The 27,929-nt window shown below is 43.8% G+C and overlaps 1 protein-coding gene across 4 annotated transcripts; it reads left to right on the top strand.

Annotated features, from left to right (window-relative positions):
- Window positions 1-27,840, top strand: ZBTB25 (zinc finger and BTB domain containing 25). Of its 4 annotated transcripts, XM_084791635.1 has the most exons (4): window positions 293-708; window positions 5,290-5,392; window positions 14,311-14,490; window positions 20,588-27,840. In XM_084791635.1, exons 3-4 carry the CDS (start codon window positions 14,318-14,320, stop codon window positions 21,729-21,731), a joined length of 1,317 nt encoding a protein of 438 aa, XP_084647761.1. In that variant the 5' UTR covers window positions 293-708; window positions 5,290-5,392; window positions 14,311-14,317; the 3' UTR covers window positions 21,732-27,840. The 4 variants fall into 4 exon arrangements, with proteins under 4 accessions (XP_084647758.1, XP_084647759.1, XP_084647761.1 ...); XM_084791632.1 differs by lacking the exons at window positions 293-708; window positions 5,290-5,392 and adding an exon at window positions 1-274; XM_084791633.1 differs by lacking the exon at window positions 5,290-5,392 and having other exon boundaries at window positions 284-376.
- Window positions 27,841-27,929: the final 89 nt, after the last annotated feature.

A 27,929-nucleotide genomic window follows, 5' to 3' on the forward strand; every position in this document is an offset into this window, starting at 1 on the left:
GGGACCGTGGCACAAGCGCTCGAAGCGCGGGGCCGACCCCCGCCTGGCCACTCGGGCAGGCGCGCACGTACGCAGGCACGCACGCAGGCACGCACACCACCAGCTCGGGTGCTGCCGGCTCCCCTAGCAGCCCCGTCACGTGGGCCGGGCGCGGGAAGCCGCGCGAGAGCAGCCCGCCGGGTGCGTGAGCGGGCCGCTGCCGCGTGCTGTGCGCCGCGCGGGAGCCCGCCCCTCCCGCACGGAGAAGCCCGCCCGCCGCCGCGGCGGAGTCTGGGTAAGCAACGCGGCCCTGCCCCTGTGGGCTGCTCCGGGCTCAGTCCCTCCCGCCGCGAGCCGCCCGGGCGGCGGCTGCAGCTGCACCGGTCGCGGGACAGATGCAAGTAGCTGGGGAGAGGGGTGTTTTTTTGGTCCGTTGGAGATGTCAGTCAGGGCCCAGGAGGAAATTGGCAACGGCGAGCGAGTGCTGGGCGCGCGGTGCCCGGAGCCGTCCTTGGCCGTGGGCCGCCGGGGCCTATCGCGGGCGGGATGGCGCGCGAGGGCGCCGCACAGCCTTGGATCCCGTCCCGATGCTGACCCGGCTCAGAAGCCCCAATCCGCCTGTGGCAGCTAGGACCCGGGCGGCCGCGCCAGGCCTACGACTCTAGCTAGTGGGCGGGTATCCAGATCAGGCTTCGCTGTCGCCACTTGTCCCTTTCCCCATTCCAATTTGTGAGTACCCAGTTTTTAGGGCAAGTAGCCCCCAACCCTAATAATTCTTTTTTTCTCCCACGGATTTTATCTTAGCCAGATGGTTTTTCTTTTTGAATTCTGCCTACATCTTATCACTGTCTCCCTAGCACTCATTTGGAGAAATCAAGCCGTTATCAGTTGCTTAGGCAACGCACAGCGCTGTACCTGGAACCCGATAGCAGCCAGTGTTGTGTTCTGTAAATTAACTCCCATATCCCTGGAGCAAGTCCTTTCAAAGCTACAGAGCTGTTGATTGACAGGATTAAAGTACATCTTAGAATCTGGGTTTCCAGAGCCGAAAAGGACCTTTAGGTAACATCAAGTTCATCCCGCTCCCTCATTTCACAGATGACACCCAGCCGAAGGAGCATAGTGTGTCTTGATCAGGATTCTGCGTGTTTCGTAGTTCGGCTTTAGGGCTGCAGACACTTTTGCCACGGAACTCGATATTGTGCCAGTTCATCCTGCTTGGTGCAGTGTATCCACCAGAAGTGATGACACTTGGCTTACAGGACTTCTGGGGTTGATTGAGAAGTCAGTGGTGGCCATTGTGATGGCTCTAGGGAGTAGTAGAGAGGGCAGTGTTTCTGGGTGAGCACAGTGTATTTTGGGGCCAAAAGCTCACTTCCCTTTCCACACCCCCAAACACCTGGTCAGCCTTGTACTTGCAGGGCGAGGCATTGGCCCATTTCTCTTTTGTTTTAGAGACTTAGAGCCTGGCTATTATAGTTCAGGGTAGTGTAGAACTAGAGATGGGTCTCACATCAGGTTCCTCGGCGCAGGGACCACGGGTGTGTGCCACCTTGTCTGCCCACTTGTTTCCTCTTTAGGCTTAGGCATCATTCCTTTAGCAACCTAGATATGTTTTAGTTTAAGAGTAAACCCCCACTAGCCAACAGTGGGATAGACATGAAATAGTTCAGATGGCTAGGATGCAGTCAGGATGCAGGGAAAGGTCAGGGGTGGTCAGCAAGAAGTGCCCCTCCACACACATTTGTTCTCAGTACTGTAATAAGCATCTCCTTTTTGTTTGTTTGCTTAGCTCCAAAGAGTTTCCGCTCAGGTCTGGTTGCTTAGTTTTATGTGCTGGCCTTCCCCAGCTGTTCTCATAGGTGAAGTCCCTAAAAAGGTAGTATGGTCTCCTTGTTGCAAATATGTTTTAAGCCTGCAGAAATACACCAGAGAGATACCTGACTGTGGCGATGAGATAGTTAGTGTACAGAGGAATGTAGGCCTAGATCACTCATCTTCCGGGTCCAGCCGGTGCTCTCTCGCACATTCTATCTTGCTCCCAAGTCAAGCCGGGAAGGGGATGAGAGAGTTGCCTGTGGCTGATTTATTGGCGCCTGTGGTTGCCCGGAGAGGCAAGGCAGGACTTTCAGCTGCCCTCTATGCCTTACAAAGTGGAGCTGTGTACTTCCACCCTATCTCCTGAGGGGAATGCAAAGGAGCCAGACTGTCTAGCTGAGGAGGAGGGGCCCAAGTGGCTTGGCAGTAAAGCATCCTGACCGTGGCTGCGCTGCTGGGAAGCGTTGCATAATGCCTTCCCTACCACTGACCCGAAGTGATTTATTCCTCACAAGCTGTAGGTGGTGTTTGACCAGCGTGTCCATTTTTGAAGAAACAGGAGTTGGAGGGCTGTACCATTGCAGAGTTCCCTTAGAAAAGCCGTACAGGTGCTCTTGATGACTGGTAAAGGACCGCACCACTTCCTGTGCCCCTTTCTGCTTATTTATTCCACAGAGCATGTGAGCCTCAGTGCTTTGAGAGATGGCCAAAAAGAAAGTCCTGCTGCAGTTGATAGTTAGCCCGGCTGTGGAGTTAGATCCTCTCCTTTCCACCTCATGCCATCACTTAGGGCTCCTCAGCCAAATGTTTTCCTTCAGGCTGGCGAGATGGTTCATCAGTTAAGAGCTCTTACGTGCTTGTAGACGGCCCAGGTTTGGTTCCCAGCACCCATGTGGTGGTTAACAACTTTCTGTAACTCCAGTTCCCGGGGATCTGATTTCCTCCTGCTTGTCACAGGCCCCTGCACCCATATGTACCTGAAGTCATGCAAGTACACACATACAATGTGTTTTGCCAGGCATGGTAGCACACACCTTTTTGTTTTTCGAGACAGGGTTTCTCTGTGTGGCCCTGGCTGTCCTGGACTCACTTTGTAGACCAGGCTGGCTCCGAACTCAAAGAGATCTGCCTGCCTCTGCCTCCCTGAGTGCTGGAATTAAAGGTGTGCCGCACAATGTCCGGCTTGCTTATATTCCTTAAACTACCAAAGTTTTTAGTTTAAAGTCACATTTATAGTAATTGTTGATATTTGTCTATAATCAATACAATTCTTTGGATATGTATGAAATAGTTTTCTTTTTTCTTTTTTTTCTTTCTTTTTTCTCCCCCCCCCTCCCCCAGACATGGTTTCTCTGTGTAGCTTTGGCTGTCCTAGTCTCGCTTTGTAGACCGGACTGGCCTTGAGCTCACAGTGATTTTCCTGCTTCTGCCTCCCGAGTGCTGGAATTAAAGGCGTGGGCCACCATGCCTGACAGTTTTAGTTTTCTTACTTAGTATATGTGCATCTGCCTGTGTATATGGATACTACAGATGTGCGGTACCATGGGGAGAAAAGAGTTGCAAGTGGTTGTGAGTTGCCTAATGTGGGTGCTGGGAACTGAACCCACGTCCTCAGCAGGAGCAGTGATGCTCTAACTGGTGAACCATCTCTTCAGCCCCTTGAAATCACTTTATAAACAAGTATAAACTTGTTCCATGTACTTAGTTTGTACTAATGCAGAGTCATTGTAATCTAGAAAGTAAATCAGGTTTTGTAGTCTGTAAAATACCAAGTGCCCTGTTAAGAGTGTGAAATGTTCTTTTGGGCTGCCTTAGGCTTTTGTTGTTGTTTCCATTTTGTTTTGTAAGCTGTCTCTGCCTCCCAAGTGCTGGGATTAAAGGTGTCTGTTAGAGTCTCCTGGGAAGTTCTTTTTGGTTTTGTTAAAAAAAAAAAAGAAGAAGAACAAGAAGAAGGCCTTCAGGGTCAGAGAGTCCATGTGCTTGAGCTGAGCTGAGCTGTGAGATGGCTCAGCAGGTGACAGTGTTTGCCAGGTGAGCCAGATGACAGGTCCTTAGAACCCCTACGAAAGGAAAGAAGTGATTCTGTAAAGTTGTGATCCGATATCACGTACGTGCTGTAGCATATGTGGATTTGTACTCACACAGATCATACACACACAATAAAGGTTTTTACGTTTGTGTGTGTGTTTAGCCTGCATGTAAAGTCTGTACCATGTGTGTATAATGCCCATGGAAGCCATAAGGCAGCATTGAATCTCATGGGGCTGGAGTTGTGGACCATTAGCTGCCATTTAAATGTTGGAAATCAAACCCAGGTCCTCTTTAAAAGCAGCCAGTGCTGAGCCATCTCTCTGACCCCAATAATACAGGTTTATTATTTATTTTCAAAATTGAGTGCTTAGGGGACAACTTTGAGATCAATTCTTCTACTGCCTTGTGGGATATGGGGACTGGACACAGGTCATCAGGTTTATGTACAAAAGCCTCCATCCACTGAGCTGTCTCCAGTCAAAGTCCCAGAGCTCAGCCCTTTCTGTAGGTTACTCTGTGGGCGGGACTTGAGCATCCTTCCAGCTCTGCATAGCCTGTACTGTGCAGTCAGTGATAGGTTCCACTGTTCCAGGAGGAAGTTATGTCTGTAAGCATTCATTCTTGCTGGGATCCCACCATTCAGGAGTGTGAGGCAAGAGAACATGGAGTTCAAGGTCAGCCTGGGCTAGTAGTAAACTCCAGGTCAGTGCAGGGCGTGTAGTGAGGCCTTGTCTCACAAATAAAACCAGATAAGTGCATTCATCCCTTAGACAATCAAACGTCACACATCCACAGTCCTCTAAAAATGACTACCATTTTACACATACCAAGTTACAGTCGCCGTAGAAAGCCTTTTGTCACATAGCACTAGAGGTTTTTTTAACCTTTGTATTTATAGCGATGAGTAAGTAGCTCAAAAAAGCTTGACCTTCCTCTGCCAACTTTCCTATCTTTTAATGATAATTGATTATAAAGTCAGTTACAGATTGCTACAGTGTGAGAGAATGAAGACCTGCGTAGTCTAGGGCGTCCCACCGCTGCTGGTCTCAGAGTGCAGTCCAGCCCAGGAGATTTTCCTAAAAAGTCTAAGGCACTGACTATCCTGCTAACTGAATTATAAAGTAGTGTAAACTGGTTTTTATCTAGTTTGAACTAATCTACTACAATCTAGAAAGTACTAAGGCTTTTATAGTCTCCTAGCTGTCAGCACTGAGCCTGTTGTTGTAAACATTACTTTGGGGTGAGGTGTGATGCTTGAATGGGGAGGGTTGGGGTGAATATGATAAAAAATACCTTGTACGCATATATGAAATTCTCAAAAAATAAAATGTTAAAAATACTAATTTGTTAATAAAAAATTTTTAAAGTTTTAAAACTCTTTGCTTCCTAAAATAAATAATAAAGGGTAAATTATTTTTCTGCAGCCTATTTTACCTTTTTTTTTTTTTTTTTTTTTTTAAGCTAAGCCCAGGCCAGATAGCCTTGAACTCATTGTGCATAGCCCTGGCTACCGTTGAGTTTGCAGCAATCCTCCTACTCTAGCAAGTACTGAGACTACAAGCGTGTAAGGCCGTGTTTGACTTTCTACAAGATTTTAGTTTTGTTGTTGTTTTTTAAAGACTTATTTATGTGTTATAATGTATACAGTGTTCTGTCTACATATACACCCGCAGGCCAGAAGAGAGGATCAGATCACATTACAGATGGTTGTGAACCACCAAGTGGTTGTTGGGAATTGAACTCAGGACCCTTGGAAAAGCAGGTGGCGCTCTTTACCATTAAGCTATCTCTCCAGCCCCTGTTTTTTTGTTTTGTTTTGTTTTTGTTTTTTAAAATTACTTTGGTATGTGGGTGCTTGCCTGCATGTATGTCTTGTCGTACATGTATGACTGAAAATTGAGTTGGCAGTAGGGTTAGCAGTAGATGGTTCTGTTTCTATGCTTTGGTGGCTGAGACAGGGGTAACTTTATTGCTGGAAGGAAAAAAAAGGGCAAAACACAGACCAAGCAAAGTGAGGGGCTATCCAAGAAATGGTATATTGGGGTGATGTATACATACTGATTTTGTTTGTTAGGGGTTTTTTGTTTGTTTGTTTGTTTTTTGAGACAAGGTTTCTCTGTGTAGTCTTGGCTGTCCTGGAACTCATTAAATAGACCAGGCTGGCCTCAGAGAGCCTCCTATCTCTGCCTCCCAAGGGCTGGGATTAAAGGTGTGTGCCACCCCCACCTGGTTTATACTCTGATTCTTGTCACCGCTGAACTGGACATCTTTACAGCAGCCTCCAAACAGCTTACCTAGGGCCAGAAACCATGGATTTCAGTTGCTGCCTGTGATTGAGGGGGTAGAACTTGGGAGTGTTAAGTTCAGCCAGCTTAACTATAAAAACAAAAAACATCACTCTTTGGAGGAATGGTACTAAATCCAGAGTCTCTTACGTTAATCATATTTTATTTTAGTGTATGAGTTCTTTATATATGTGTGTGTGTGCGCACACCCTGTGTATGCCTGGTGTTTATGGGATCCAGAAGAGGAAGAGGACACCCAATTTCCTGGAACTAGAGTTAGAGAAGGTTATGGGTCGCCCTGTGGGTGCTGGGAACTGAACCCAAGTCTTTTACAGGAGCAGTAAGTTCTTCAGTCACCAAGCCATCTCTCTAGTCCCTACTCAGAGATCTTAGGATACAGATGACTAGACATGAGGGGAAAAAATGAAGACCCCACAATGATACAAAAGTTAGTAGTTCAAAGATATAAGATAAGGTTGTAAAGCCAGGCACGGTGGTGCAAGCCTCTAGCCCCAGCACTGGGGAGGCAGAGGCAGGAGGATTGCTATCAGTTCGAGGCCAACCTGGTCTAGAGTCCGGGACAGCCAAGGCTACATGGAGAAATCTTGTCTTCAAAAACAAAAACAAAAATGGTTGTAAGCAGCCGGGCGTGGTGGCGCATGCCTTTAATCCCAGCACTCGGGAGGCAGAGGCAGGCGGATCCCTGTGAGTTCGAGGCCAGCCTGGTCTACAAAGCGAGTCCAGGACAGCCAAGGCTACACAGAGAGACCCTGTCTTGAAAAACCACAAAAAAAAAAAAAAAAAAAAAAAAAAAAGGAATGGCACCAAAGCCTAAGAGGGCATGGCTGCCGGCTTGTGATTCAGCGCCTTCCTGAGAAATTCTGGCATAGATAAAGGAAGGGTTACATGCTTGGAGAAAAGTGAAGCAAGAATTGAACAAATTTTCAACCTGACCAGAAAAGATCTGGAATCTCATGGAGTGGGTTTAACCAATTAGAAAAGACAGGCATCAGTGACTTCAAAGGATACGTTAGTGGGAACTAAAGTAGAAAGAAGCTCTTGTGTATGGCGGTTCCTTACACAGTTCAATCCTCTTAGTAGTTCAGGTACCCTTTCCCTTTCCATGTGGACTGACTGCAGAGCTGTGAGTTAAATGCTCAGACAGCCATCCTCGGTCATCTCTGCGGTTGCAAAGAGATCCAGCTAACTCCCAGGTTTTCTTGAGCTTGCCTTTGGCTCTCAGAGGGCTCGCTTCTGCCCAGAGCTCCTCCTTGGAGCTACAGCGCCTCAGTGCCCCACCTCCCCTGACTCTGCTTGCCTTATGTTGTCTATTCTGAACGGTCCCTTTAGTCAGAAAGCTTGCCTTAGCCATCCATTCCCTGCACTTGTGGGAGTCACATGCCCTCCTCTCACAAGATTCTTGCCTTTTCCTCACCTCCTTTGCCTCCCAGCTCAGTTCTGGTGTTTTCCTGTTTTGTTTTTGTTAATTGTATCTTTTCTGTCTTGCAAGTTTCGATAGTGGAGAATGAATCAGGGTGCTTATGCATGCAGGACAAGTCTTCTACCATCATCTAAACTCTTTAAGAAAATATTTTTAAGCTGGGTGCGGTGGTGCATGCCTGGGGAGGCAGAGGCAGGAGGATTGCTGTGAGTTTGAGGCCAGTTGGTCTACAGAATGAGGCTACACAGAGAACCTCCCTGTCCCTGGCATGCCCCCCCCCCCTCCGCAGGCACACACACAATTTTTTTCTTTTTTGACACAAGGTCTAAATTTCCCAAATTGGTCTTAAGCTTATGCTCTATCTCAGGATTTGTGACATGAGTTCCTTGGCATCCAGGGTAGCTTTGATTACAGCATCGCCTGTGCCACCAGGCCCACCTCATACTTAGCTTGTTAATTTTTTTTCCTCTTAATTTGGTTTCACCGTATAGCTCTATACGAATTTAGAAACTTCAGTCCTGTCATTTCAAAGGCCTCCTCCCTCTGCCTCTGCTCCTTCTAGAGCAGTCTTTACTCATCACCAAACATTTCTACTTCCTTTTCCTGGAGTAGACACTTTGAACTCACTGAAACCTGCCCTACTGAGCCAGTTCCTGTGGCTAGCTCTGGTGTTTTACCTTTTTTATCAACACCCAGAACATGGCAGTTACACTGAAAATAAGTGGCATTGTCTAGTAACCCAACCTGGAGTTCTGAGACTCACCTTTAACATGCAGTCTGTGGTTCACTGCATCCGGTCTGCTGCCAAGCTGTGCCGGTTCTGTGTGGTACAGCTCTTGTGTTCTCCCTTTATTCCCACCGCCATTGCATGGTTTCTAGTGGGCTCTTTGACTGACAGACCTAGTGATGGTATGGTCTAGTACTTACTGAACACTTACTATGGACGCCACTGTCAAATTTATATACCCTTTTGTCCCCCCACCCTACATTCTCATAATACTCTCAGCCTATGTAGTTCAGGCTGGCTTTGTGTTCCAGACCTTTCTGCCTCAGTCTCCTGAGTGCTTACAGGTGTGTGTCACCATGTCTGTCTTCCTATGATACCTTCAGGAAAATACTGCCATCATCCATATTCTGTAAGTGAAACTGAGGCCCAGAGAAGTGAATGTCCTGTCAAGATTATAAAGCTAGTTAGTGGCAGAGCTGAAATTCTTCAAGTAGTTGGGTTTCATAGTCCACGCTTTCAGTTCTATACTTTTCTCCCTGCCACAGAATAAGTAACAGACAGCACTGTTCCCACACAAGCATCTTACATAGCTCTTTTCAAACAGTGTTGGGGTGCCTTCAAGTACAACTGTGGCATACTTTGTATCCTCAGTGAACTGGGCCTGGTATTTTCTTCTGTTTACTCTTTTTCCCCCTGCCTCTTTATACCAGATTGAATTCTTCTGACATCAAAATATGCACACCCCTTTCAGTAATGTTACTCAGTTTTATCTCTGTCTGCCTGTTGAAGTAAGACCAGGTTGAATGTCTTACTTTCACTGTCTTCTCCGTACTTATCTCCAGCCATTCTGGTGACACTTTAACATTTTCAATTTGTAATATAATTATTATTTTGTGTTTTATCTTCTTGCTTAGCCTTATACTTGATTTTAGCATTTGTGTCTTTTTTTTTTTTTTTGTAGCTTAGTACGACATACTTTTTATGTGTGTGTTTCAATGAGTTATCTGCTGAGGAAGTGAAATTTTTAACTGTTACTCAGCCCATTAACCACAAGACCTTTGTATTGTAGCTTTGTGTGTGCCATTTTTCATGTCTGTAAGGTTTAATAGCTGGTTATGCCAATAGACCATATATATAGGAAAACCTGGTGAAAATACCTATGATCCAAGAATTTGGTGAAGTTTTTTGTGAAGCATTTTTTTTAACAGCTGATTGAGATATTCCACTTTGAGCCATTTTATTGACTTTAAAGTGTCTTTGTATGCTGAAACTTCAGATACAGGGCTTAAAAACAAAAACAAAAAATACTCCTTGCTGGCATGGTGGCACATTCCAGCACTCAGGGAGGCAGAGTCAGGCGGATCACAATGCAGACAAGCCTGGTCTATAAAATTGAGTCCAGGACAGCTAAGGCTACACAGAGAAATTTGAAAACAACAACAAATTAAAAAACAAACAAACAAACAACTTGTAAATTGATGTTTTAGAACCAAATGTGGTGATTGTAAGTAGTAACTTTTGGTCAAAACAACCTCTCTGAGTAAGACCTACAGTTTACAGTTTTATTTCAAAGGATAGGCTAAAGTTTCTGTAGCTTCTGCTTAATTATTTCGGTGATACTGAAAGTTTTGTTTTGTTGTATGAAATGAGGGAAGGCCAGCAAGATGGCTCAGTATCCAAAGGCATTTGCTGTCCAGGTCTGATGGCTTGGGCATGAGCCCTGAGCCCACACAGCAGAGAGAGCACCAGCGCCCACAGCACTGTGCTCTGACCTTCATACACACACCCTGGCTGCATGCCCACACACATGCAGAGTAATAGTAACAATATACACACCCTGGCTGCAGAGTAATAGTAATAATAGCAAGTTTTTAAGTGGGATGACTTAGCAGTAAAGCTGCTTACCGCCAAGCCTGACAGCCTAAATTTGAACCCCTGGACCTTTGTGGTAGAATTATAGAACTGTGACACTTCTGCAAGTTGTCATCTTATCTCTGCACATGCCCCATGACATTTTTGTGTACACACACACACACACACACACACACACACACACACACACACTGTAGCTTACTTAGTGTTTGCGTATGTGCATGAGTGGCGTGGAGGCCAGAAGCTGTAGGTAGAGGCATTTAGTAAGACACCTGGTGTGTGATGTCAGTGCTGGGATCTGAAATCTGCTCTTCACAGTTGAGCAAGACGCACTCTTAACTGCTGAGCCACCTCACCAGCCCTATGATAATGTTTTAAATGTAAGTAAGATGATGGAGAGTTGGGGTTTTGTTTTACTGGAGGCTGAATGGAGACATTAGTAAATAAGTATGGAATAAGAGTAATACATGAGGGCTCTGGGGAGCTCACGTAGCAATTAAGAACATCTGTTACTCTTGCAGAAGACCTGGGTTTGCTTTCCATCACCCACACAATAACTTAGAACCATTTTTAACTCCAGTTCCATATAATTAATGGCAACACCTTCTTTCCTCTGCCCTTCCCCCACCCTACCCCCGTTTTGTTCTTTTGAGACAGGGTTTCTCTCTGTGTAACCTGTCCTGGACTCACTTTGTAGACCAAGCTGGCCTCAAACTCACAGAGATCTGCCTTCTGCCTCCTGAGTGCTGGGATTAAAGGCATATGACACCACGCCTTGCTTCTTCTGGCCTTTGTTGGCACTGCATGCATGTTGTGCACAGACATAAATGCATGCAAAACACCCATCCATACACATTTTTAAAAATTCTTTTAAAAAATGTATTCACTCAGGAGGCAGAGGCAGGCAGATCTCTGTGAGTTCAAGGCCAGCCTGGTCTACAAAGAGTGTTCCAGGACAGCCAGGGCTATCACACAGAGAAACCCTGTCTTGAAAAAAAAAAAAAAAAAGCCAGGCGGTGGTGGTGCACGCCTTTATTCCCAGCACAGAGACAGGCGGATTGCTGTGAGTTCGAAGCCAGCCTGGTCCACAAAGTGGGTCAAGGCAACACAGAGAAATCCTGTCTCGAAAAAAACCCCAACAAAACAAAAAATGTATTTATTTATCACATATACAGTGTTCTGCCTGCATGTGTGCCTGCACACCAGAAGAGGGCACCAGATCTCATTATAGATGGTTGTGAGCCACCACGTGGTTGCTGGGAATTGAACTAAGGAGCTCTGGAAGAACAGCCAGTCCACTTAATCTCTAAGCCATCTATCTCTTCAGCCCTCCACATAAAAATTTCTTAAAGTGAGTGAGATCACTTGTCCTGCTCTTGCAGAGAACCCGTGTTTGATTCCTAGCACCAACACAAAGTGACTCCCAGTGACCTGTAACTCCATCTTCTGGGGATCTAACATCTGCACTCATGTCCAGTGTCCACACACAGACACATGATGGGGGGGGGGCTTTCTTAAAGTAGTATCTGAGTATAGAGTTAAAAGAATCAAGTTACGGAGTTCCTGAAGTTAATTATTTGAAAAATAAAACTTGTAAATAATACTACCCTTCAGTCAAGGGTATAGTCCTACATAGGAGGAATATAATGATATAAATAAGAAAGTGAAAACACTGAAGTCAGGATGGTTGTTGTATTTAGAAGCAAGGTAGGTAGAGGGTGAAATGAGGAACATGCCAAGGAGTTTCTACCATGTGTGTAATGGTTATTTCCTGTGTTGGCAGTGGGGGGTAGGCTTATTTTTTATTTCTTTTTTCTTTTTTGGTTTTTTGAGACAGGATTTCTCTGTGTAGCCTTGACTGTCCTGGAACTCACTCTGTAGACTGACCAGGCTGGCCTCAAACTTGAAGAGACCCGCCTGCCTCTGCCTCTCGAGTGCTGGGATTTTTTTTTTTTTTTTTTTTTTGGTTTTTCGAGACAGGGTTTCTCTGTGTCTATCCTGGACTTGCTTTGTAGACCAGGCTGGCCTTGAACTCACAGTGATCCATGTGCCTCTGCCTCCTGAGTGCTGGGATTAAAGGCGTGGGGCCACCACACCTGGCTCCTTTATGTAGTATTATACTGTTTTTTTCTTCTTATAAATACATTTTAGAAATTATGTTGTACCAATATATATATTTTAATAAAAACAGGTCCTTTTGTCAGCAGTAATATTATTGTCATTATGTTATATTTTGAACTTCATTTGCTAATACATATATTGCTTTTGTTGTATAGCATCTGCTAACCAATAGGAAATCCAAATTTTCCCTAATTCCTATTTGCAAATATTCCTAAAGCTTCCCGTGGAGGTTTTTATCTGTGGCCCTTCTCTGTGTCCCTCTAGTTTGTGAGTCATGTTCCTTTTTAGGGAATATGGGGAGGAAGAATTGGGCTTTGGAGCTGGGGTTTGACCCCTCTGTTTCTGCCCCTTACTAGTGGTGTGGTCTTGGGTGTTTGTCATGCAGTCCTTAGTCTGTAAAGGGAACTTAGTATTCCTTTGCTTGTGAAGTTAAAGTGCCTAACACATAGGAAGCACTGTGAAGTATTTTTATTGTCTTATTGATTGCTCACCTGTCTGCTACTCTAATCTCCTGAAGGTTAGCTCTACCCTCCACCACTGACCTCCTTAGACCTTCGTCTGTCTGGTTACCAAAGAAGCCTCATTGTCATTTTCAAAATCTGCTCTTTCAAAGGATGTCCTCAGCGCTACCCACTGAACTTCAGTTGCCTTCTCCCCAAAGCACCATGGCTGTTTGCGTGGCTAGAGCAGAGCTGGTGGTGAAATATAGCCTCCCCGCTGCCTGAGACTGACTTCCTGTGTCCTTGTTGTTCATGGTCACGTCGTCTGTCTTGACCACGACTGGCTTGCATATCCTCATGCAGGATTTCCCCCTTGAGGCTCATGTGCCATGTTTCCCTTTTCTTTTCTTGGAGAATCTGTATCCAGGTGTGTGTGAGATCAGGGTGTAGATTTTTTCTTGTGAGCTCCCAGGCCCCATGTAAATCTGGGTATGCATGGCTTGACATCTGTGACTGCTAAGACCCACAAATATTTTATGACAACCAGGAGGTCAGTGTCTCCTAAATGCCAGAGGATCTCTGAAGAAAGTGGCAGTTCTAGTCCAGGTAGGATGCCCAGCAGCTGGAGAGATGGCTTAGGCTCACAGCCAGGTAGGATGCCCAGCAGCTGGAGAGATGGCTTAGGCTCACAGCCAGGTAGGATGCCCATCAGCTGGAGAGACAGCTTAGGCTCACAGCCAGGTAGGATGCCCTGTTGTTCCCACTTAAAACTAACATTTGAGTGGCACTTTCCATTACAACCTGGTTTTCGCTTAAGCTATCTCAGTCTGAGCCACACATCACTATCTCACTCCTTCTCCGCAGTTCAGAAGCAGCGTTAGCGACACGATCACGAGATGCTGTGGCGCTCAGCAGCAGGGTGCTTGCCTGCTGTAGATGACGCCTTGGGCTCATCTCTAGAACCATAAGCAAAGTAACTGTGGGGCTTGCCTGGCATGTGCAAGGCCCTAGGTTTGGTCAAATACGTGCGTACACACACACACACACACACACACACACACACACACACACACACACACACATAAAAGGTTGAACATTTCTTTACTCATGTATTACTCATACAAATTACCTTCTTCCTTGGTTAAAGAAAAAAAAGACTATCTTACTGTTCAGTAGAGTTTATTTCAGTTGTCGTAATTTAGGGCCTTAATGTTAGATAGGGAGTGAAGTTAACAGTGCTAATCTCATATAAAGTTAGGCTTTAAGCCAGGTGGTGGCGCACGCCTTTAATTCCAGCACTTGGGAGGCAGAGGCAGGTGAAACTCTGTGAGTTTGAGGCCAGCCTGATCTACAAAGCGAGTCCAGGACAGCCAAGGCTGCACAGAGAAACCCTGTCTCAAAAAACAAAAAACAAAAAACAAAAAAAACAAAAAAAATTAGGCTTTAATGTTCTAGTTTTGTGTGAATTGTAACTGGTTTTGTGTATAAGTGTGTGTGTGTCTGTGTGTGTATACATACGTACATATGTATGTGTATATGTGTATATAAATATCTATATATCCCAAACATATGTATATTTATGTTGGTTTTTCTCAGAGCCGCAATGGATACTGCTAGCCATAGCCTTGTCCTTCTGCAGCAGCTGAACATGCAGCGAGAATTTGGTTTTCTGTGTGACTGCACAGTTGCTATAGGGGATGTTTACTTCAAAGCCCACAGAGCAGTACTAGCTGCTTTTTCTAACTATTTCAAGATGATATTTATTCACCAAACAAGGTAAGAATGTGCTTTTGTAAATGAGAATTTTTATATTGTGATATATATGCCTTACAGTATCATTTAAGGCAGTGGTTTCTCAACCTTCCTAATGCTGAGGCCCTTTAATACAGCTCCTCATGTCATGGTAACCTCCAATGATAAAATTTTGTTGCTACTTCATAATTCATTTTGTTACTGTTATGAATTGTTACGTAAATATCTGATGTGCAAGACATCTGATAGTCGACTCCTGTGAAAGGATTGTTTGACCCTCTCTCAAAACAAGTCATAACTCATAGGTTGAGACCCACTGGCTTAAGGGATTATTATGGGGTTACCCTAACACAAATTTTTACTTATAATAACATTTATGTATTGTTATTAAATTCAGTACATGATATCCATGGTAGAACATACTAATGAAGACAAGTGTAACTAAAATTGATTAAAGGATTAGTCCCATCAGGTGTGGTGGTACACTCCTTTAATCTTTTTTTTTTTTTAAGATGTATTTATTTATCAAGTATATATTAAGTGTTTTGCCTGCATGTACATGTGCATGCCAGAAGAGGGCACCAGATCTCATTATAGATGGTTGTGAGCCACCACGTGGTTGCTGGGAATTGAACTCAGTATCTTTGGAAGAATAGTCAGTGCTCTTAAGCTCAGAGCCATCTCTCCAGCCCCACACTCCTTTAATCTTAGGCAATCTTAGGCAAATACATCTCTGAGTTTAAGGCCAGCTTGCCTATGAGATTCTGTCTCAAAAGAATACTACCAGGCTGGAAAGATGGCTCAGTGCTTAAGAGCACTGACTGCTCTTCTAGAGGTCCTGAGTTCAACTCCCAGCAACCACGTGGTGGCTCACAACCATCTGTAATGTGATCAGATGCCCTCTTCTGGTCTGTGGGTGTACATGCAGGCAACACGTTGTATACATAATAAACAAACAAATAAATCTATCTAAAATAAAAGAATCTATCAACAAAAAGGCTTAGCCAATTCCCAAGCATCAAGTCCTATAATGTAAATTACACTGTTGTCCTGGTGTAGAGAAAAGGCAACTGAGCCTGAGTTGTTAGAGGGCCCGTCCAGGATTAAACAGCTGACTGGTTGGGCTGACTGTAACCCTGTCTGAAGCTGCACACCAGGTGGCTGCTTTCTGGTGTAGCAACATTTCAGTGCCAGTTCTGCCATCACATGCTTCACATCACCAGTCAGAGATTGTTTGTTCCACTTTTTTTTAAAAAAATTCTTTTGCATTTTTTGAATTCAGGTAGTATGGAGATTCAAATTCTGAGCTCTGGAAAAAGATTAATTTTAGTCTAGGTTTAGTTCCTTCTAGAATAGTCCTTATGTATTTATTTGTTTATTTATAAATTTTGAGATAGAGTTTCACTAAATTGCCCAGGTTGGCCTTGAACTCACTCTGTAGCCCAGGAGGACCTTGAACTTGTGATCTTTCTGCCTCAGCCTTCTGAGTAGCTAGAATTATAGGTATATGCTGCCAGGCTTGGTTCCACATATGTTGGGGGGAGGTTGTTTTGTTTCTTTTAAAAGATCTTACATGAGATTAAGATGTCAAACCTTAATTATATATATATATTTTTTTTTAATTCTTCAATCATTTAAATATTTCCTAAGTATGTATATGTCAGAGTTCAAGCCAGACCATAGTTAAAAGTAAGTTATATACTTTGTCTTCCAGAAATCTATAGTATGATAGGAAATTAAATGTAAATCTAGTAATTGACTTTTTTGTGTTCGTCACTTTCTGTTGCTGCAACAAAATGCCTTAAAAAACAAGGATTTGTTTTTTGGCTTGCGGTCTTAGGCTTTTGTCCACTTGTGGCTGGCTGGCTCCATTGCTTTTAAGATTGTGGGGAGGCAGAGATACCATGAAAGAAGGGCATAACAGAAAAGCTGCCTATTTCATAGTAGGCAGGAAGAAAGCAGGAACAGTGTAGACAGGTCAGGAACAAGATAGATAGCCCCGGAAGGCGTGATCTTAGTGACTCTTCTTCCACCGTGGCCCCATCTCCTAGTTTCCACCACCTCCGAACGATGCATCACATTGTGATTCCATGAGTGGACTAACACACCGCTGAAGCCAGAGTCCTTCTAACCCGATCCCTTCCCCAAAGCCCATCAGCTAGCTACCAAGGTGTTAATGCCTGAGCCTCCAGGGCACAGGTCACATTCAACCCTCAACACTCAGTTCTCACATCTGTTAAATGCTAGACTAGTACAGGCTCCTTTTGTGTTAAAAGATTAGATGGATCAGTAACATTAAAATGTTTAGAACAGAGCTGTGTAGTATTGTGCTGACATCAGAGTGTGTTCACAGTAGAAGAGTTCTAACAGACCTGCTGTGAGACGTCTGTAATAGACCTTACAAATTAGAAAAATCAAGAGTGGCCAGCTGGTGGTGGTGCACACCTTTAATCCCAGCACTTGGGAGGCAGAGGCAGGCAGGCAGTTTGAGGCTAGCTTGGTCTACAGAGTGACTTCCAGGACAGCCAGGGCTACACAGACAAATCCTGTCTTGAAAAACCAAAAAAGGGGCTGGAGAGATGGCTCAGCGGTTAAGAGCACTGTCTGTTCTTCTTAAGGTCCTGAGTTCAATTCCCAGCAACCACATGGTGGCTCACAACCATCTACAATGAGATCTGGTGTCCTCTTCTGGTGTGTAGGAATACATGCAGGCAGAATATTACATACATAATAAATAAATCTTAAAAAAAAAGAAAGAAAAGTCAAGAGTCCTTCAGGTGTTGCAGAAGAGTATAAGGAGGCATACTTCAGTAGGAGAGGAAATGACGTGGATCAAGGTTTGCTAACTAATGCTTGTAATTGCAGCATTTTAGGTACGGAGACAAGAGGATCACTGTGAGTTTAAGGCCAGCCTGGGCTATACTGCAAGTGCTAGGCCTGGACTACATATTAAAACCCTGTCTCAAAAAAACAATATGAAACAAAAATGGTATAAAACACTTATAGATATGATCATTCCGACAACAGAGCAGATAAAGTGACTAGAAAATATGACACTCACGGTAAGAAGATGGAGTTGGGGCTGGAGAGAGAGATGGCGCAGTGGTTAAGAGCACTGGCTGCTCTTCCAGAGGTCCTGAGTTCAATTCCTAGCAACCACATGGTGGCTCATAACCATCTATACTGAGATCTGGTGCCCTCTTTTGGCCTGCAGACAGAACACTGTATACATAATAAATCTTTAAAACAACAAAAAAAGGCCAGGCATGGTGGCGCACGCCTTTAATCCCAGCACTTGGGAGGCAGAGGCGGGCGGATCGCTGTGAGTTCGAGGCCAGCCTGGTCTACAAAGTGAGTCCAGGACAGGCAAGGCTAACACAGAGAGACCCTGTCTTGAAAAATCAAAAAACAAAAACAAAAACAAACAAAACAAACAAACAAAAAACAACAAAAAAAGAAGACAGAGTTGGCGTGCAGACAGGTAATGGGAAGCCTTGTCTGCTGGAGGCCTTTCCTGTGATGTGACACTGTAGACAACAAAAGCTATCTCCCCCTCAGTCTCCTCTGAGCTGTGAGTTTTTTGGCTTCTGTAGCATCTGTTATTAGCCAGGTGCTAGCTAAACATAGGCATTGTGAAGGTGAGGCCCACCCTGTTTGAATTTGTATTGATCAGCCAAACACCTTCAGGTAATAGAATTTTGAATTCACACTCCAAAAATGCTTGTCCCAGGACATGCTAGTGAATAGACAGGGCAGAGCAAAGAAAGCGAAACCTGAGTGAGGAAGCAAGGTTCTCAGGATTAAGGACTAGAGAAACTAGGTCACCAATATGCTGACTCCCAGGGAAACTGAGTCCATCGGATGCTGTCCACTGTTTCTTTTTCTTTATTTTGTAAAATATTTATTTATTTATTTTACATGTATGAGAGCTATATCTGCAGGTCACCTGCAGTCCAGATAAAGGCATCAGATCCCAGTATAGATGGCTGTGAGCCACCATGTGGTTGCTGGGAATTGAACTTAGGACCTCTGGTAGAGCAGACAGTGCTCTTAACCACTGAGCCATCTCTCCAGCCCCATGTCTGCTGTTTCTTCATGGCATCATTTCCCTTTGACTTTCTACTCTAATTTTACAGAGATTTACTCTGTTATTTTATCTAGAAACCAATTGAGTTAGAAATTATTTTAATGCTTTAAAAAATTCTAAGGCTGGGCGTGGTGGTGCACACCTGTAATCCCAGCACTCAGGAGGCAGAGGCATGTGGACCTCTGTGAGTTCAAGGCCAGCCTGGTCTACAAAATGAGTCCAGGACAGCCAAGGCTATACAGAGAAACCCTGTCTCAGAAAAAATTTAAAAAAAATAAAAATAAAAATTCTACCTATCTTCATTTGTAATTTAAAGATTTAGAAGCCAAAATAAACAGCATCATTTACATATTAATTGTTAACAATTTCATTAGATTCCTTTAAAAATATAAATTTTTGGTTTAGTTTGCTTTGCTTTTGGTTGTTTGCCGTTGTCTTTGTTTTGAAGATTTATTCGTGTCTGTGAGTGTTTGCCTCTATGATGTGAGCTGTTACATGGGTGATGGATACTGAAGCCAGGTCCTCTGCCAGAGCAAGCGCTCTTAACCACTGAGCCACCTCTCTAGCTCCCTGGCTTTGCTTTTCTGAGATAGGGTCTCTCTATAATTACCAACTTAAAACATCCAACTAAATGGCAGTAATTAAATTCATAATGTTATACCTGCAGCTACATTGCACCTAGTAAGCAGTAACTCTCTATTCTCTTTCAGCCACCAGTAGCCAGCCATTATTTAACTGTAGGCTTCCTCCACCCCATACGTATCTGTCCCTGTCCCTTGTATATGGGTATTTGCCCTGCATGTATGCCTGTGCCCCACTTGCATGTTTGGTGCCCACTAAGCCAGAAGAGGGCATCAGGTCCCCTGGAACTGAAGTTACAGACAATTTGAACCACCATATAGGTGCTGGGAATCAAAACCAGGTCTTCTAGAAGAACAGCAAGTATTTTTAACCACGCAGCCATTTCTCTAGCCCAGTTCTATCTCTTTGAATATATTTCTCTTGTATATAGATATATATTTTTTTTTGAGAGAGGGTTTCTTTATCCCTGGCTGTCTATGAGTGCTGGGATTGAAGGCTTTGTTTTAGGTATTTCATGGACATGGTAACACACACCAGAACTTAATTGTTTTTTATGATAGAGTAACATACTGTTGTATTTACAGCCCCATTTTGTATATCTATTTTTTTTAAATTTTTCTTTCCTTGCCTTCCTTGCCTGCCTGCCTGCCTTTCTTCCTTCCTTCCTTCCTTCCTTCCTTCCTTGAGAGAGAGCAAGACAGACAGACAGAATTTGTAGCCCTGGCTGTTCTGGAACTTTCTACTTAGACTAAGCCAACCTCAAACTCAAAGAGATTGACCTACCTCTGCCTCCCAAATGCTGGGATTAAAGGCTGCAGCACAACACCTGGCTCCATTCATCTTTTGATGTATTTTTAGCTGTTTCCAGCTATTAGCTACTATAAATAATGCTATGGTGAAACCAGTATATAGGTATCCTTTTGAGTTTCTGTGTTTAGTTCTCTTCTTAATATATTGAATATAAAAGCAGAGCACCACCGGGCATGGTGGTGCATGCCTGTAATCCCAGCATTCAGGAAGGCAGAAGCAGGCAGATCTCTATGAGTTCAAGGCCAGCCTGGTCTACAAAGAGAGTCCAGGACAACCCAGGCTACACAGAAAAACCCTGTCTAGAAAAAAACAAAAGCAGAGCACCTATTTTAGTCAAAAAGTTTTGATCCTCTGGCACCTAGGACAGATCATATTGCTTAGGAATTGCTCAATGCTGAACTAATCGAAATGTCTGTCTGTATTTCTTGATGTTAGGCAATAGGTTGGATGCAGAAAGGCTTATTGATGGGCCTTAAGTGCAGTTAAAAGTCAAGGAGTGATTTTTTTTCTATTCTGTTTCATCAAGGCAGGTTGCCAGATTTAAACTTCTAAAGGAGAATTTGTTTTAACCTGAGATTGCTAGAAACCAAAAGGTTAACTAGGTTTATTTCATTTTGTGTGGTTTTGTTTTTGTTTTAACAGTGAATGCATAAAAATACAACCAACTGACATCCAGCCCGATATATTCAGCTACTTGTTGCATATTATGTACACAGGAAAAGGGCCAAAGCAGATTGTGGATCATAGCCGTTTGGAGGAAGGGATCCGGTTTCTTCATGCTGACTACCTTTCTCACATTGCAACTGAAATGAATCAAGTGTTCTCACCAGAGACTGTGCAGACCTCAAATTTGTATGGTATTCAGATTTCCACAGCCCAGAAAGCAACTGTCAAACAAGGGCTGGAGATCAAAGAAACTCCTCCCAGTAGCAGTGGAGACAGAGCCGCTATCCAAGGCGACCACCCTCAGCTGCAGCTCTCTCTTGCGATTGGGCTAGATGACGGCAATGCCGAGCAGCAGAGGGCCCATCCAGCTGCCCAGGCTCTGGAGGAGCACCAGAAGCCCCCAGTGTCCATCAAACAGGAGAGGTGTGACCCAGAATCTGTGAGCTCCCAAGGCCACTCCTCATCCTTGTCAGAGGTGACCAGCCCCACTTTTACAGAGAACAGTGTCAAAGTCCACTTATGCCATTACTGTGGGGAGCGTTTCGAATCCCGTGGTAACCTGAGACAGCACCTCCATACCCATGTGTCTGGATCTCTCCCATTTGGGGTCCCTGCTTCCATTTTGGAAAGTAATGACCTTGGTGAAGTGCATCCACTTAGTGACAGCATGGAGGCTCTAGAGTGCAGGAGGCTCAGCTCCTTCATTGTCAAGGAGAATGAGCAGCAGCAGCCACCACCTGAGCTCTCTAGCCGGGCTACCTCAGAGCCTTTACAGATCAGTCAAGTATCCTTGATCTCCAAAGACACAGAGCCAGTAGAGTTAAACTGTAATTTTTCTTTTTCAAGGAAAAGAAAAATCAGTTGTACCATCTGTGGTCATAAATTTCTTCGAAAGAGCCAGTTACTGGAACACATGTACACACATAAAGGTAAATCTTACAGATATAACAGATGCCACAGGTTTGGAAATTCACTGACCCAGAGGTTTCAGCAGTACTGTGATAGCTGGCCCGATGTCCCCTTAAAAAGTTCTCACTTGTCACAAGAACATTTAGACTCGCCTTGTGCCTTAGCGCCAGAGCTCACACAGGGGGGTGTGGACACCATCCTTGTTGAGTAACAACTTCTCCATCGTAATTTTATACCAATCTTGGAAAAGGTTTATATGCCAGTTTTAATCCATAAGTTAATCACCTCCTCACAGTTTTTTGACTTAAAATAATCTGTCCCTGGTTTTGAGGTTGTACATACTAGTTTTTATTATAAGACATGACTATTAAACATAACTTTCAAAGTATCCTATGAGCTTTTTCATAAATTAAATCATATTTGATAATCAGAAGTTAATGTAGAGCTTTAGAATGAATGCCTATTTATAACATCTCTTGTTTTTCCAGGTTGCAGAATCAGTAAAATGAGTGAACTTGAATATGATGCAGATGAGATCTGTTTTAAAGAATATTTTAGAGACTGGGAATGAAGCCCACCTGTAGAGTGCTTGCCTAGCATGGGAGGCCCTAGGTTCCGCCTCCAGCACACAACACATTTACACACAAACACACTTTAAACTGTCACTCTTGTCTTAAGTTTCATATGAATTATGTTCTTATGAAAATGATTTTTAAATATTTCTGCCATATAGGAAATCAGTTATTTTAATATAGAACTATATATATTGTAATGTATAAATAGTTTGTTTTAAGACATGGCTATACCAAATCACCATGAGTAGTTCTGTCTGTTTACTAGCATTCTAGCCTTTACTTAACATCAAGTATACCTCACTTTCAATAAAACTATTTCAACTAAAAGAAAGAACTAGAGAAGCCAGTGGTAAGGAAAGCTTGACTAGAGAAACCAGAACATACACATAAATAGAGCACAGAGGCAGGTCTGTGTGAGCTAACCCCCGTGCAGGTAGCCACATCCACAGTGTGTTCTTAGAGACCATAAGGACAGCTTCAGATTTTTATAACAAGAGGTTTGCCTAAGTTGAAAGAAGAAAATGATAAGATACAACTCATCTCTCTACCTTAATGTGGCAGAATTTTCAAGGCTGCCCAGGTGGATTTTAGTTTTCTAAGTCGCTTGTAAAGGTAACTGTACAGTGGTGTGGCTTTCATTTCTTCTGTTAGGAAAGCCAGTGAAGTGGGTTCACTCAGCCCAGGCTGGCAGCTCTCCTTTTGTGAATATATTCACTTCACTTTTATAGTGGTGACACTTAGAAATTTAAAACCCCAGGAAAATTGAAGTTTATGGACTAAGTGATAGATTTTCTGTACCTAAAAAAATAGTCCATCAAATTTTATTGTTTCTGAAGTGTTTAAACTTGAAGTTCTGTACTCAAGGATCACAAGGCAAGAAAGATTGTAGAGCAGCCTCCCTCTCTCCTCCTTATCCTAGAATAGATAAGTCTAAGCTCACAGACAGTTGAGGTGGGCCTGACACACACAAGAGTCTTGCTGTGTTACCAGGTTGGCTTTCAACTCCACAGCACAAGTGGTTTTCTGCTTCAGCTTCTCAAGTGCCCAAACCATGGCATGTGGGGCTAGCCTCAAACCTCACAGAAATCCTCCTGCCTCTGCCTCCCAGGTGCTGGGATTAAAGGCGTGTGCCCCTACTGCCTGAGCGGCACATGGGTTCTTACAGATGTACAAATACATCTATGTCTGTTGATGTTTAGATTATAGCCACAAGCAAAATGTCTGAGCTAGCCCCACCCCCATCCCCTGAGAGAATACCCCTGAAGATACTTCTTAAGAGGTTGACTACCACCAGGCATGGTGGTGTATGCCTTTAATCCCAGCATTTGTGAGGCAGAGACAGGTAGATTGCTGTGAGTTTGAGGCAAGCCTGGTCTACAAAGCAAGTCCAGGACAGCCAAGGCTACACAGAGAGACCCTGTCTCAAAAAAACAACAACAGAGAGAGAGACAGAGACAGAGAGAGAGATTGAGAGACTTTGACTGTCAGAGGGTCAGAGTATTCCAGCCAATTCTGAAACAAAAGGTGTTTTTTGGTTGTTGGGGTGTGTGTGTCCTGTAAACATTGAATTCAGGTTAAAACAAAGTAGTTTCAGAGAAGGTCATGCCCACCTCTAATCCCTGAATTTGTAAGGTTGTGAGTTCAAGGCCAGCCTGGTTTATACAGTGAGTTTAGGTCAGCTACATAGTGAGACCCTGTCTCAAACAAACAAAAAGTCACACATAGACACACACACACCAAAACAAAGTTTTTAGGTTTTTGAAACATTCTTACTATTTGGCCCAAGCTGGCCTTTACCTCACTACCCTCCTCCCTACATCCTTAGACTTCAGACTGGTAACTTTTGAGGACCAAGTGAAGAACCCTACTGGTCATTGTTCTAAGGTCATTGAATTTCTGATTTAGAGAATTAGCCTCTGGGATCAAGACAAATGTGTTTTGAGAGCAAAACCTAACTATGGTAGGATCGATTGGTTAAACAAGTGTGCTGCTGGCGGTGAGGGGTGTGTGCCACAATTACATATTATCTTAAACAATTCATCAAACCAATTACTTATACTATCTTCGATGACTTAATCTTACAGAAACACAAAAACTGATTTCATGTATTTCGGGCTATTTAGGATATATTCCCTACCTTTAATTTTTTGAGATATAATGTGGATCCCAGGCTGGCCTCACACTCACTACATAGCTGAAGATGGCCTTAAACTCCTGATCTGCCTGTCTCTACCTCCAAGCACTGGCGTTGTAGGGGCACTCTCCCCCACGCCCTAGCCGCCCAGCTCTCCCTAGCCGCCTCAGAGTAAAACTTTACAATTCTCATTTAAAACTTCAACTTTTCTATGATCTTCCCTGCTTACCAAGTCATTAGTCTCGCCCACAAGAAGCTCTTACATAGCTAAAGCGTGGGAGTAGAGTTGAGCTTCAGGGTAGGTGAGTGGGTATAGCAGCTCAAGACAGTCTGGAGAAGTGCTAAAAGAGTTTGCCAACAGCTGCTGGCCATGTCAGACACTGTGAAAGTGGAACTGTGTGTATGACACTCTCAAAGAGTTAATAAGATTATTAGTAAATAAAACGAAACCATACTTAAGAGTCTGGGGAGAGGTGGCTTCGTGAGCAAAGTGTTTGCTGTTCATGCTTTTGAACCTGAGGTAACGGTGAGGTACGGTGCCTGTAGCCCCAGTGCTGGTGGGGGAGCAGAGACAGGAAGATATCACGGGCTCTCAGGCCAGCCAGCCTTGCAGAACGAGCAAGCTGCAGGTTCAGTGAGACTTTGTTACAAAAAAATGAGGAAGAGAAGTGATTGAGGAAGACATCATGAGGCGGGCAGTGGTGGCACATGCCTTTAATCCCAGCACTGGGAGGCAGAGGCAGGCGAATCACCGAGTTGGAGGCCAGCCTGGTCATAGAACAATTCCAGGACAGCCAGGGCTACATGGGGGGTCGGGTGGGAGGGGGCGCATGTTATCAGTCTCTGGTGTCAAAACATGCCCACATGGGTGAGCACACCCTGAACACATACCCATCACACACAGAGAGTAAATAAATGGAACTCTGTGAGCCTTAAGAAGATGCTGGCCACTTGGTTCCCATTATGCTTAAGGTTCGCTTAGGACTAAGAACATCACCTGATTCCTGTTATTCCTAAAGTTCCTTTTAATACTGAGAACTAAAAAGACAGAATGCTGGTTCTTGCCCTTCCAACCCCAGCTGTCAGCAGACTAAGGCAGGAGTGTAAATTCAAGCCTAGCCTGGAGCTACATGGCAAGACCCTGTCTCAAGAGAAAAACAAAGCAGCAGCAACATAAAAGAGCAAAGTAAATTAATTTTTCTCAGTCCCTAGTAACAGTTCGTTTTAGGAAGTGAAGAAATGTTAGTTTCATTTTATAGAAAAAGTTCTCCAAGCCAGGTGTGGTGGCGCACACCTTTAATCCCAGTACTCAGGAAGCGGAGGCAAGTGGATCTCTGAGTTCAAGACCAGCCTGGTCTACAAATCGAGTCTAGGACAGTCAGGCTGTTACACAGAGATACTCTTATCTCAAAAAATTAAAAAAAAAAAAAGTTCCCCACATGTAATTTCTATAGGCATGTAGGTAGTAGGCCATTGTTTTGATTTTTTAAATATTTATTTATGTTATGTGTTAGGGTGTTGTGCCTGCATGTGTTTCTGTGCACAACATGCACACAGTCCCTATGGAGGCCAGAAGAGGACATCAGACTCTCTGGAACTAACGTCAGTGCCAGAACTGAACCCAGGTCCTCTGCATTAGCAGAAAGTGCCCTTAAGCACTGAGTCAACTCTTCAGCCTGTTTTGGGTTTTTGAGATGAGGTCTTACTACATGGCCCATGCTGGCCTCAAACTTGAAACAATCCTGTGTCCACCTCCTAAGTGCCTGGGGTGGCAGGCATGGACTGTTATGCCCACAGCCTGGGTAGTTTTGGTTTTGTTTGTTTGTTTGTTTGTTTAATGTACAGTATTCTGCCCACATGTGTGCCAGAAAAGGGCACCAGATCTCATTGTAGATGGTTGTGAGCCACCATGTGGTTGCTGGGAATTGAACTGAGGACCTTTGGAAGAGCAGACAGTGCTCTTAACCTCTGAGCCACCTCTACAGCCCTTGGTTTTGGTTTTAAAGACATGATTCTTCATTAGGGGGAAAAGGGTGTTCATATTGTAAACAGTTTTTCCAGGAAACACCTTCACTTTTTATCACATCTGCATAATGGAGCCTCCCCCCTCTCCCTCCCCCAAGCGATGTGGTTTGTGTAATGGTTGCCAAGTTGAATCATAAGTTGCCATATGTAGTTTGTTGCCAAATGTCGCCCTCTTGTGTTGAGGTAAGTAGTCTGCTGGGAAACATTTTGATGGCACGGGGAAACAAAAGCATCAATTCTTATTTGTGTATTAGGCAGATATTAAATAGGTCTTTTCCATTTGGGTCAGTGTTAAGTTTTCCCTTCTTTCTTGCATGTAGGCATTTTCTGGAGAAAAGTAGAGAGTATCTCAGCATTTGTTTTTAGTAGGAAAGCTCAGTACGTCAGTCTGCCTTAAAAAGTGTTGTTGCTTTTTAATACACACACACACACACACACACACACACACACACACACACAACTTTTGAGATGGTTACTTATCCTAGGGAAAGTGGATGTCCACAGCACCTACCTCACAGAGGTGTTGTGAAGCTTTGCTCTAAAATGGTGTTAGTGTGCCGATGAAAACCAACATGAGTAAACTGTTACATAACTAGCTCTATTTGATATTCCATCCTGTAGATTCTAGAACATGTTTGCAGCAGTCATGCACTACTTAATAGGCAATTTAATTGAGAAAACTAGTTTTTATGAAAACAGTCTGGAAATAGGAATGCTACTTGAGTTATTACTCTACTGAACTATTTCTCTCTACTTTTCACCAAAGAAAGTAGGATTTGGCATTGTTGGGAATAAAATACACCAATTTCAGCATTAATGAAACTTTCTCCAAATATGTTTTCATATAAGAAAAGGAACAGGGATGGAGAGATGGCTCAGAGGTTAAGAGCACTGGCTGCTCAGCCAGAGGTCCTGAGTTCAATTTCCAGCACCCACATGGTGGCTCACAACCATCTATAATGAGATCTGGTGCCTTCTTCTGGAGTGCAAGCACATGTGCAGGCAGAACACTGCATACATAATAAATAAATAAATCTTTAAAAAAAAGAAAGAAAGAAAATGAAAAGGATGCCAGGTGTGGCTGTCACACACCGTTAGTCCCAGCACTCAGGGAGGCTGGGGTGGGTGTATCTTTGAGCTCTACAAAGTGAGATTACACAAAGAAATCCTGTCTCAAAAAAACAAAAAGAAAAATTCCCATTGTTCCTTAGATGCAGATGATCTAAATAGTAAATAGGGACGAGAAATGGAATGAGGATAATCCAAAGGATCTCATCAATATTCTTCTGAAGTAAATCTGAAAAGGCTTTGAACACTGAAGGAAATACCTGTCAGTCGTGAAAGGAGAACAAGCTGGAGAGTGGACAGTGTCTGAAGCCTGTTTGCACAGGCAGATTCCTCATACTGAGATATGGATCCCTGAGCAGAGGAATATCTTGATGTTTTGTGGTGACTGCTAAAAGTAGGTCATATGGAGAATTTTTACAGTGTAACTTGTGTCTTTGAGTGTACTTAAATATGTCTGTGGTGTGTCAATAAGCTGTTAATTCCTGGGAGTGAATTCTGTAAATGCTTCTGTGCTCAACCATGCTTGTGCAATTGGTCTTTCTTTAATCTGTATGTCACACAGTCCTAAAACTGCATGTCTTAAATGCAAGCATCCCAGGCTGACTCA

This window comes from Acomys minous, assembly GCF_964271855.1.
Source record: "Acomys minous genome assembly, chromosome: 8".
NCBI classification, from domain to species: Eukaryota; Metazoa; Chordata; class Mammalia; order Rodentia; family Muridae; genus Acomys; species Acomys minous.

Bases quoted from the DNA above. Each gene is read 5' to 3' on its own strand.
- ZBTB25 (XM_084791632.1), top strand. From the start codon at position 14,318: ATGGATACTGCTAGCCATAGCCTTGTCCTTCTGCAGCAGCTGAACATG. The intron at 14,491-20,587 runs GTAAGAATGTGC...TTGTTTTAACAG, and splicing joins ATATTTATTCACCAAACAAG to TGAATGCATAAAAATACAAC.